This window comes from Rosa chinensis, chromosome 4, assembly GCF_002994745.2.
Source record: "Rosa chinensis cultivar Old Blush chromosome 4, RchiOBHm-V2, whole genome shotgun sequence".
Classification (NCBI taxonomy): Eukaryota; Viridiplantae; Streptophyta; class Magnoliopsida; order Rosales; family Rosaceae; genus Rosa; species Rosa chinensis.
In genome coordinates, this window is record NC_037091.1 from 14,869,940 (window position 1) to 14,882,398 (window position 12,459).

Consider the following 12,459-nt stretch of genomic DNA (forward strand, 5'->3'; position numbering starts at 1 on the left):
GAATGGGTCAAACCCGAAATAATTAAAACTCTATTCTATTAATAAATACGAGTGAAATTACATTGGGTGACATTTTACACTCTGTGCAATTTTTAACCCAACAGTGGTATCCACCACCTCTTCTTCTTCCATGTCATCGCCGAGGTCCAACTTGGACTCATCTGCTGGGATGTTCAAATCAGGTTCTTCACTGAACTTTTTGGTGACATACGCTACCAATGACTCCTCCTCCATGAGAGCTGTTGTTTGGTATTGCTCGAGAGCTTTAGAGGTAAGGGTCGCTCGCATTGGGTTCTGCCTCTACTCCGATGTCGGAGTATCTTCTGAAGCTTTAACCACTATGCTTTGAATCTTCTTGGGCCTCCACTGTAGGCTCTCAGCAGTATTTCCCTTGCCCCTTAGTCTATCAAAAATAGAGGTTTAGGGTCTGACTCTTCGGGGAACAATATGCGCCGGGCCCTAGGCTTCCTTGCCGGTGAGGCCTCTTTCATTGCAGCTGGTATAGGAGTAGCTTTCCTACCCTCTGTGATTCTGCAAAACACATTGGGCTTAGGAACCCTTGGTGCAGATTTAGGGTGCTTCTGAAAAGCTCTGGGTGTAACGAGGGGTTTGGCCGCCAAGGCCTCCATCTGTCTCTGATATTGTTCTAGGGATTTGACTAGCTGCAAAGGCTTAATCAGGCCCTGATCTAGGGCCTCCAATGTCCGCTTCACCTCCTTAAACCTACGTTGGAGCTTTCTCTTCTTTGAAGGGCTGATTTCTACAGCCTTGCCCTTCTCCCTCATATACCATTGTCCTTCCTTGATGATGGAAGTCAAGGCTGGAGGAATATATGGCTAGGTAAGGATATCCCTTTGCTTGCCCTTATCCCGGGGCTCCTTCATCTTTTCCTCCTCTACGACCATCAACTTCTTGAACAAGTTAGAATTAGACCTGTAAATGGACCGGATTTGGATCAGATCGACTTAAATCCAAATCCGTTTACTTAAAAAAAAATTTGATCCAAACCCGCTTCGTTAACCCGGCGGATCATTGATAGCTCGATCCAAATTAACGGATACTCGATCCGCTAATCCGATCCGTTTATAATTTCAAATATTTTAAAATTTTAAATAGTAATATTAAATTTATATCATGATACCTCATAAGATATTAATAAAATAAACAACATGAAAAGTATCACCAAAAGTAGAATTACATTATCAAAATTCTTAATACTTCTTGGAATCTTGGGTGATGGACTGTTCCCTTAGATTTCTGCAAAAAAAATTGTATTAGAAATTCTTCATATTTTATATTTTTAAAAGATAATATTATATTAATAAAAAATAATATTTTATTATTATGAAAACTGGCCGGATCATTAACGGATCGAATCGACCTAAATCCGTATTTGATCAGTTAAATAAACGGGTTAACGGATTCGGATCATTAACGGATCAACGGATCAAAATTTTCGACCCAAACTCGTCCAATATCCATGGATCTGGAGAGGGTCCGTATCAAAATCTGGTTCATTTATAGGTCTAGTTGGAATCTCTTGGAGAGGAAGATTCTTCTGATCTACTTCTTTCTTTAGGCTAAATGGCTGGAAGTTTCTGGAAGGCGAGCCTAACTTTACTGGCTAGAACGAACAAAAGCGAAAGGTTTGTTCGACCTCTTCATGCGACACCTAGATGCCACACTATTCCTTACACCGCAAGCAAAGGATAACAGGTGAAGCCTCTTTGATAGGATTGGGTTTCTTCTTTGCTGGCTGTTCCTTCCCCTCCTCCTCCTGACCCTTAGTGGTAAGGTCAAGAGTTTGTCTTTGTTGGCCCTTCTTGTTCCAGGCCACATCCACCATGTTACCCCAGTGTTAGGGAAAGGGTTCAAATCAACCAACGCAGCTGCGGTTGTCGGTGACTCTACCTGTAGGCTTCCATAATTCAACCAAACCTGGATTCGGTCCTTCAGCTTTATGCATTCAGCTGTATTATGATTCCATAAATTGTGGAACTTGCAATACTTCTTCCCTTTCACCTGATCTGCTCTGGAGAAAGGACGAAAGTTAGTTTTGATCATCCTTGCGGCTATCATCTCATCCAATATCTCATGAGCTTTGTTCACATCATATGTATAGGTCAAAAATTCAGGCTTGGTGAATGCTACTAACTTGAGCTTGACAGGTTCTTTGGTGAGTTTCAATTACTTGAGTGCAGAGCCTTTCTTTCCAGTCAGCTCGAAAGTGGAAACATCGCCTTCCTCAACCTCGTCCTCTTCTAGGATTGCCTCTTGGCCCTGGTAATAGAGATCAAAGGTGGCTGGCTAATAACTCATGGCAGCCACTATCTTGTGCTTCCCAAGAATGTATGTCCCCTTAGAGGCATTTTTCCTTACATCAGTTTCTCTGAGAAGGTGTTCAAAGCTGCCCACCTCTGTGATGAGCTCTCCCATGGAGTTAAACAGACTCCCATGCTGCTTCTTACACTGGCGCTGTGTTCCAAACCATTGATCGACAATGTAGCTAGCTCTTTTTTAGGCAACACCAAGTTTAGGTTCGCCTTACGTTGGAGGTAAGCCATAGCGGATGTACATACCAGCAGATACTTCGGTCAATTTAACATGCTTATTTGCTTTTTATATCATCTTTGTTTTAGTTTGTTTAGCTTATGTAGAAAATAAAATGCAGGATCGTTGTCAGCCAGGAGTCAGAGATACAGTGCAACAATGCCAAAATGCTAGTGTTAAGGTAGTAGCACCATCACTTTTTGATAATGTGGAAGTCTTTTGTGAATATTGATGTGATTTTGTACTTTTTATATGCTGGGATATATTGTGCTAAAAAGTGTGCTGGGTAGCTTGTTCTGCTCTAGAATTGATTAATTTGGTGTACTTTGCAAGGTTCGAAAAATCGCTAGGCGCTAGTCGGGCGGTGGGTTGGGGAGGAGCACCCAGGCGTCGCCTAGGCAGTTTTGTTTTTATTTTATTTCTATAGCATATAATTACATAAATAATATAAGAATACATAAACTTATATCACTTTTCATTTATTTTTTTTAAGATCACATAATATTTACTTATTCATCCTCAATCTGTAAGCACGTGTCTTACACTCTTACCTCACACTAATTAACATGGCAAGAATAAAGCTAAAGCTTAGAAGGTTTCAAAAATAAAACCGTGGTCGCCATAGCTTTCTATCTGGGTATCTCCAAAACGTCTTGAATTCATAGAAAACACAAGCAAAAGTATCAGAAAAACCCAAAATGCAAACGGGTGCTCAGAGATCAATAAGAATCAATGGAGCTTGAACTCTGTATCCCCTCGAAGATTGTACAACGTTTGGGTCCATCAGAGAAGCACAATCTCACAGAAAAGATGGCACCTTTGAATCCCCAAATCAAAAAGCTCAAAGCAAATCCTGGAGACCCAGATCGAGACCCACTTCTAGCTTCAACTTCAATTCCTTGAATCTGATCCAAAATTGACAAAACCTTGTGTCATTTGCTTGTGGGTCTGGTTTCCCTCTTCACTTCTGCAAATGCAAACAAAGAAGAGCAAGAAAGAGAGAGTCTTGATGTACCAATTTAGACACAGAACAACAACAAGAGCAAAACTTGAGTACGAAGCATAGCGTCTTTTGTTACTGCTGTCGGTTTTGAAAATTTACACTCTTTCAATTTGGATTCCACTGAGTCGCTGCTGTCGACATGAGAAACCGCCTAGACGCCCAATCTCCCGCCTAAGCAGCCTAGGCGGCCGCCCAAAACCCACCCGCCCATCCCACCAACTTGCCATTACTCGCGGCGGAGACCCACCACCCAGAGCCTAGGCGGGCTGAGCGGCCGAGTTTTAGAACACTGGTACTTTGTAAACAACTCTTTCTGACGACCCTTAAGAGTGACGTTTTTGTACTGCTTGCTGAATTCTAATATAGACTGACCTCCTTCTTATCAATATATATATATATATATATATATATATATATATCGTAACACGTTTAACAGCTTAATATGATACAATCCTATTATACTCCTTTAGCACGTCGAAATTTGAAGCGTGCCTTGAACCAGGTGGATGTGATACAGCCGATTGGGCCAATGTTGGTGTTTGGGGCATAGAATACCCCCCAGGTTGGGTTAGAGAGGTTTATGCTGACTGCTAAACCTAAGGTGAGGAAAGAAATACGTCGGAGTCCTTCTGTTGGTAGTAGAGAGGGTAGCTTTAGGGTGCCGACAGACTCAAATGCGACGGAGCAGGATGGTGGTAGTGAGCCAAAGTCTGATAGCTCGAGTAAGGAGATAGTCGGAGCAGACAGTTCAACAGAACATGCACCAAATCATGCAATGCATTCTCCTAGTTGTGGAATGCGTCGTAAGCATGTGGATGAGGATGGGATTTCTCCAAAGAAGATGAGATTGAGCTTGGCAGTTGGAAGAACTAACATGGATGCTATGACCATGGATTTGTGCAATGTGAAGTCGGCCAAGCAGGTATACAAGAAGAGAGGCAAGCCGAAAGGTACAAAAAACAAAGCCAAGGAGTTCAAGGTTCTCCTATGAAAAAGTCCCCGTCAAAGAAGAGTAAAAAGTCTCCAAGAAAAGCGGAAAAGTTAGTGAATGGTTTGCCGAAATTTACTTTAGTTGAGGTTGTCAATGGTCTTAACCCGTCTAAGGGGAAGGAACCTATAGTTGCTTGTAGGTGATCCTAGTTTTGATTGTCTATGCTAGTAAGAATGTGTCTATGAGTCTTGTGGAAGTGTTTAGTTTTAGCGTACCACAATTGCGTGCTCCGCGTTTAAGGTTAGGTAGAATAGAGTCCCTGTAAGGCGAGGTATTTTTATGTGGCATAGACTACTCTGAACAGAAATGTATTATTAGAGTAGTCTTCTATACTATTCTTGATCTATGAAACGAGGCATACTATTGGTATGCTTCCATTTTATCAAAAAAAAAAAAAATGATACGATCCTATTGAGAGTCCTAATTTAGTTCACCATACCCCTTTACCCTGCTCATAATACGTGCTACGTGGGCTTCAAGCCATCCCGCACGTGAGTGAGTGTAGGGTCACGTGAGACTCATGCCGCCTCCTTCTGGGCGAATATAGTCGGACAAGCTTCAATTACAGCCAAAGGTGAAGGAAGAAGAGTCTCAATCGAATTCTGAATTGCCTTGCCAACTGCGCTAACCTCGCCGCGCGTGAGATCCCAATCTCACCACCATCCCTCGATTCATCACCAATGGCTTCCTCCAAGACGGTGTTATCGGTAATTGCAGCAACTGTGTTACTCACCTCTCTTCTCTGGAAACTCACATCTTCATCCTCATCTTCCTCCGCCGAGTCCATCGATTTCATCAAGAAGACCATCTCCTCCAACAAGATCGCCATCTTCTCCAAGTCCTATTGCCCGTACTCTCTTCCACTCACCCTTCTGATTTTCGATTGAATCTGAACACAATGGGGTTGCTGTCTCTTTTGACCTAATTCGGATTCAATTTTTTGTGATTTGTGGGTGATTTGCAGATACTGTAGAAGGGCAAAGGCTGTTTTCAAAGAGTTGAAACAAGTGCCCTATGTGGTTGAGCTTGATGAGAGAGGTATACATGTTAAACTTAGACCTTACTGATTTTGGTATATTGTGCATGGATTGATTGAAAGTATGGATCTTGTTGCTAAAATATGAGATTAGTGGGATTAAAAGTACTGGGTTTAGACCAATTTGGAGAAATGAGCAAATGGGACTTCAGGGTAGAGGTAGTGAACTTACTCCTTGAGTTCCATGAATGTGTACGAAATATTTGTTCTTTAAATACATACCCAATGGTACAAAGTCCCCCTTGATATCTTAGGATTTGCTTTAAGAATTCTAGGTTAGGAATGTAATATAGTAGCTTTGCATTTGCGTTCAGGTGGATAATTGGCAGCTACAAATGCTTCCTGTAGTCGTAGAACAACCCTTTCGACACTTTAACTTGAAGTAACTGTGCTAATGAGTTCTATGAATATGCATTGTTCAATCTTATATTTCAATACTACTGCTATGCTAGCTCCCAGATTTTGTTCATAGGATTGCATTTTGGGAAATGTAACATTGTAGCTTGAAAGCATGCTCAGGAGAAAAATTTTGGCTACTGAAAATTGTTTCTGTTAAAATTAAGAGTGCATATGCCTGTGTAGCTGTACATGTACTACTTCTACAAAGTATTGATTGGAGTTGGCATTGTGTCTTTCAGCTGATGGTCCAAACATCCAAGATGCTCTAAGTGAGCTTATTGGGAGGCGTACTGTTCCACAGGTGTTTGTAAATGGAAAGTACATTGGGGGATCTGATGGTAAGTTGGTAACTGCTTTCCCCTTTCAATATTTGTGCTTCCTATATTTGTTTCTGGGGAATTTGATTAGGCGGAATAATTTTTAATAAATCCTGTGCTGTTTTTGTAGATACTGTTGCAGCATATGAAAGTGGAGAACTGGCTAAGCTTCTAGGCCTTGAGGTCAGGCATAAGGATGATCTGTAAACTGAATCACCAATAACCAGAAACTCGCAACTTATTTCTTAGCAAATTTGAATGCATTGTTGTAAAATAACTCCTTCTCTATTGATTGGGGTATGGTAAATTACAGAGGATGCTTCATTCTTCATTTTTAAGATTACTTCATGTACTATTGGGGATATTATTTGTGCTAGTTTACAAGTATTTGCATCTTTTGAATTTTTAAAGTAATACCGCAAGTAAAACAAAAGAGGGGAGGGATCCTCGGTCAATATATGGACATTGTTATGTTGCGGCGTAACATTTTATGTTTCTTGTTTTTTAAAGGAAAGGATCCTCTGGGATAAAAGAAGAGCATGGTGCCAGTACCCTAATGCTATTGGCACCTTCTTCAACAGTCGACCCCCCAGCTTATGTTACGCTAGTTTTTTGATGACATAGCTGGCTGCTCTAGGCCAAGGATCGTCGGTAGTTTTTGTTCTATTCTGGAGACCGCATCAACCGCAGTCACTTTGGTACTAACGGAGTGAAGTAATCCGAGTGAACAAAATAACTGATGATAGAGCCCATCATGATTTCCCTTGCATTCTCATGAAAGCTATTTCCATATACAACAAAAGTTCAAACGTATTTCAGATATTTGGCTCGTAAATCTTGTGAATAGCTCGTCTATCAACCAGCGAGTGACGTGGTAGATATCTCCTCGAGGAGGACAAAACTTATACAAAAACAAAATTATAGAAGCATTCCTTGTAATATGTAAATTCAAAGGCCGTTATACTATTTTGAATGTACTAAATAGAATTCAGAGATGATAATAAGCATAGAAATTGTATTAATTTGATTAGTGTATTCATGATATAAGAAAATTTTATATAAGATTAAAGGTGACTGCTGTATTGATAAAGTAATTAAATCAATTTTTTTTTTCTTACTATTCAGATTAGCTAGATCGATCACAACTTTATCACTTATGTTAGATATTTGATGATTAAGCTTATTTAAGGTTTTTATTTTTTGGGGAAGTAGAGGATCAGGGTCTCGCGTTAGGCTACCTACGCCCTCGGTATCAAACATTGCAGTGACTTTAAGACCGGTTACGATGACGATGCTCCCTGCTCACCATTTTGTCTTGGGACCTGAATCTAACATATCAATTTTCCACTTCTCTTTTGGTTGTTGGCTTCGGATAGATATATGCTGATTAATGTAGTATCAAGCAAGTGAAATTTCTCTTGGAGAATTTATGCACCTTTCGTTTATGGCATCTCAAAATTATCTATTAGTTGAGCCTAGTATTAAATTACTCTTCATATTTATTAAACTATTTAGAGTAATTCACGTGTATCAAATTTTCTTTTTCTCAGTTATCGTTTGCAACTGGAGTCTGTGCTGCAGAATTTAATTTCTGGAACTGTAAGTTCTTTTCATTGTAGCTAGAGCTGGTTTGTTTATGAATTTGAGATGTTTTATCTGTTCAAACTGTAACTTTGATATACTTAGCCATAAGCTATTCGAATCAATATTTTGTAAGTTTGGGTAGATATATAACTTTGTCCTGTGAGAGTGAGACAATTAATCTATTGATTAAAAATAATCTTCATGCTTTCTACGGGGGGTGTATTATATTTGGATTTGTCGTACTTTTCAAGTCTGTTACATTATCCTTGAGAACTTCTGTATTGGAATTTTTGGCATACGCAAATTATAACCAGCGGCTACAAGCACTTACGTTGGTTATTTGTTGTCAAGCAATTTAAAATCTTAGGACTATAACAAAAATGAGGATCTTTCTGCTGTTCATCTTGGTCTCTTCAAAATGATCGACAGACTTATCACTTTCTTTAGCTTGAAGCACAAATGCTGTTAATTTAGTAAGATCATATTCATATGCCCTGAAGTATGAATGAATCAATTAAAGGAACTCCTGTGTAAAGAAGATATCACAGAAGCCAATTCTTGGCCATGTTTGCCTTGCATTTAGAGAAAAAAGATTAGATCGATATCAAATGTTGCTACTTTTTCTGCAGTTCAGCCTTTTGATTTCTGATGGAGCAAAATTAATGTCTGTCGTCCACAGATGTTAGGCCACATTTGAGCCTCCTTTATGGGTACCTGACAGAAGAAGAGAGGAAGAAAGCTGAAGAAAAAGTTTGTATTCTGGATGAGAGCATCAGCAGCTTGAGCTTCTCTGTAACTCGACTTGCACTGTACAAAATTGACTACAAAGATATAAGTCTCAAATCATCGCAGAAGATTGCTGAATACCCCCTCCAATTTGAGTAGTTATAGCTCTTAAATCTTAATTCATGCTTATTATTGTAATCTAAGATTCTGTCACAGCACTGTCTAGCATGATCAATATAAATGGCACTCTTCTAGTCTTCTTCAATTAGAATGAATATGACCTTAACACCTTTTGAGTCCATGCCAATTAATGATTATGTGTAATCAGATTTTGGATTCTTATCACACCAATTGATTATTTCCCCGAGGATCATTAGTCCAATAAAAATCGTCTAGTCTTACTAATGCACTAGAATTTTCCCTAATGCTGAAGAGGAGTTCTGAGCAGGTTTGTAGGGAGGAGGGGGTTGATCAGGTTTTCGTCGATGTTTGGTGTTGAAGTCCCTATATATTTCCGACCACCCAAGAATGGGGAGATTGAGTCGGTAACTGGGTAATGTCGAATTTCTCATCAAGTCTACAACAAAGTTGATGTATATTACTAGTTCAGATACGCAATTAATCAACTTGTTTCTGATGGGTTTACTAGTGCTCTACTTTCTAATTGATGAGGTATGCTTGGCTTTTATCCATTTAATTGATCCATAAGTTGGAAATACTATGAATTGCAATTTCTTTCAGTAGCAATGGCTTTCCCACATGAAAGATCTTTTTTGTTTTGTAGTATATTTTTCAAATGAAGAATTGAGTTCTGCCCGTCCTCACATATTGAGATTGAAATGCTAGTTAAATATAATGATGCGCCTGAGTTTCTGTACTATCGTCTCTGCAAGTTGTAGTATAGCGAATTACTTGCTTTAGTAGTTAATTATATGTCTAGACTTGTGGCTATGGTAGCAGGCAACCCCAACCCCTCTGTTTCAGGACAAAATCAATATAGTGTAATTCTTATCAGCATCAAAATGACACTAATTGATTAACAATGCTCGTATGGAGAACTTCCTTCCCTAGATCTGCCCCCAATATTACAATATATGCTTGTCGTATGGAGAACTTCCTTCTTGTTGTAAAACTATAGTAAACGAATTTGAGAGAGAGAGAGAGTATAGACGTAGAGAATAGAATGTGTGTCTTATTCATCTCACCATGAGGAGCCTTATATAGGACTACATGGTGTACACAAAAGGGTAATGCTTAATTACAATCCAATCACTCCTACAATTACAACCTATCAATCACCAATCTATAGGGATAGGCACCTATTACTCATCATCTATTTACATGATTATCCACAAATATTTACAACACTCCCCCTTTGATATTCCATGTCAATAGTGTTGCATAGGCTGAGCGCTTCTAAGTTGCCTCGTCAAAAACCTTGCCAAGTAATAAAAACCCTGTGGGAAAAAAAACAATCTTGGTCGAAGGAGAAAAAGAGCACAACGCGCTTGAGTGTGGAGTAGCAGTATCACAGTTTTAGAGATAGGTGAAGTCTTCTTATCAGCACCATAAGTAGGTAACATGTCTACGAGAGGGATGCATTAGAGTTGCTACACCAAAACCTTGCCCGGTAAACCCAGTGGGAGAAACCCGTGGTCGAAGGGAAAAGATGAGCAAATGCATGTATATGTCGAATCAAAGCATCTTCAGGATGTAGTATAAGTGGGGTGACCATGCTAAAGATGTGCCTCGTTAAAACCTTGCCAGGTAACAAAACCCAGTGGGACAAAATAACCCTGGACGAAGGACAAAAAGAGTACATGATGGTCAAGTGGGTATGCTTCAAGATACTCCCCCTGATTTCGACTCCCCCTGAAAATTACATGTTAGGTAATTCAGATAGTTTACATAGACCAATACCTTGAACATGCTTCTGGAATGCAGACTTTGGTAGTGACTTGGTAAAGAGGTCTGCACGATTGTCTTCGAATCAAATATGCTTGACTTCAATCTTCTGATGCTCCTGTTGTTGCTAATTGAAGGAGAACTTCGATACAATATGTTTGGTGTTGTCTCCTTTGATGAAACTCATCTTTATCTGCTCTATCTAAGCAGCATTATCCTCGTAGATAATGGTTGGTTCATCAGTGGTGGAATGCAGTCCACATGTGCTTCGAACATGTTTTGTAATGACTTTTAGCCATGTACATTCACATACTGCTTCGTGAAGAGCTAGTATCTCAGCATGATTCGAAGAGGTAGCAACAAGTGTCTATTTCGTAGACCTCCAAGAAATTGCAGTATTCCCAATGGTAAAGACATAACCAATTTGGGAACGTGCCTTGTGCGGGTCTGATAGATAGTCTATATCAGCATATCCAACAAGGCAAGCATCATTCTGAGGATCAAGGTCCATTCCTTGATGCGTAGGGATAGAATAAGTCCATATCTGTCGTACCTCTAAGGTAGCGAAAAATGTCTTTTATGCCATTCCAGTGGCGGCGTGTTGGCGCAGAGCTATATCTAGCTAACAAGTTCACATAAAATGAGATGTCCTATCTAGGGCATTAAGTCAAGTACAATAATGCGCCTATTGCACTTAGATATGGGACTTCTGGCACCAATATCTCTTCGTTATCATCTGTAGGACGATACAGTTCTCTCTAGACTTCAGACGACCATGGGTGTGCTTGCTTTTATCCTTATTAAAGCATCTTAACATCTTCTAGATGTAATTTGGTTGATGGACCAAAACTTCATCTGCACTGTGCTCGGGCTCCAGGTCGAGACAATAATTTGTTCTTCCAAGGCCTTTCATCTCAAATTTCAACTTCAGGTGCTTTGCGGTTTCCTTGATCTCTTCAGGAGTATCGATCAAATTCATGTCATTGGCATAGATCGCCACAATTCCAAACTAGGAACTTGTTTCCTTAATAAACACGCATGGGCATAGTTTATTATTCACATATCCCATCCCGATCAAATATTCACTTAGACAGTTATACCACCTCCATCTAGATTGTTTCAATCCATAAAGTGAACGCCTCAAAACTAATGGAGAGCGTGTTCCGTGGTCTAGAACTATTTGCATCGGGTATATTAAGTCCTTCATGAACTTTTATATATATCTCTTTATCTTGATCCCCATAGAGATAAGCTGTGACCACATTCATAAGCTGCATATTCAGTTTTTCGGAAACTACCAAACTGATAAGGTAGCGGAACGTTATGACGTCCATTACGGGAGAATACGCCTCCTCGTAATCAATCACAGGGCGTTGAGAAAATCTTTGCGCCACTAGATGAGCCTTCTGTATCACAATCTCGTTTTTCTCATTACGCTTCCTTACAAATACCCATTTAAATTCTACGGGTTTAACATGGGGAGGTGTCGGAACAATAGGTCCAAACACCTTTCTCTTTGTCAAGGAATCTAATTTGACCTGGATTGCTTATTTCCTTTTTGGCCAGTCGTCTCTTCGTTAATATTGATCAACAAAGCAGGGTTCAAGGTCATCGCTTATTATAATTTCGGTGGCCACCGCAAATGCTAATATATCATCGATGATAATCTCAATCTGATTCCAAATCTCACTAAATTTACCGAGATTTCTAATGTTGGAGTGTCCCCCAACATCGTCTCTTCTAGGACAGACCCATAATCCGGATTTATCTTATGAGATGAATCGGTTTGAGATTGCGATGTCAAGAGGATTCGTTTGTGCCACGTTTACCCTCTTCTGGGGATAAGAATCCTTCGAACCTAATGGTCTACCTCACTTCTGGGCAGGGACATTTGATTGGTTAGTCGCCATGGTCGTACCTCATCCATCTGGGACGACACATCCTACAA

At 39.8% G+C, this 12,459-nt stretch overlaps 1 protein-coding gene across 1 annotated transcript; it reads left to right on the plus strand.

Moving 5' to 3' along the window:
* The first annotated feature begins 5,100 nt into the window (after positions 1-5,100).
* Positions 5,101-6,698, plus strand: LOC112195788 (glutaredoxin-C4). The gene is made up of 4 exons (XM_024335987.2): positions 5,101-5,394; positions 5,509-5,582; positions 6,219-6,317; positions 6,427-6,698. Exons 1-4 carry the CDS (start codon positions 5,225-5,227, stop codon positions 6,501-6,503), a joined length of 420 nt encoding a protein of 139 aa, XP_024191755.1. The 5' UTR covers positions 5,101-5,224; the 3' UTR covers positions 6,504-6,698.
* The last annotated feature ends 5,761 nt before the right edge of the window (positions 6,699-12,459 follow it).

Bases quoted from the DNA above. Each gene is read 5' to 3' on its own strand.
- LOC112195788 (XM_024335987.2), top strand. From the start codon at position 5,225: ATGGCTTCCTCCAAGACGGTGTTATCGGTAATTGCAGCAACTGTGTTA. The intron at 5,583-6,218 runs GTATACATGTTA...TGTGTCTTTCAG, and splicing joins GGTTGAGCTTGATGAGAGAG to CTGATGGTCCAAACATCCAA. The intron at 6,318-6,426 runs GTAAGTTGGTAA...CTGTTTTTGTAG, and splicing joins GTACATTGGGGGATCTGATG to ATACTGTTGCAGCATATGAA.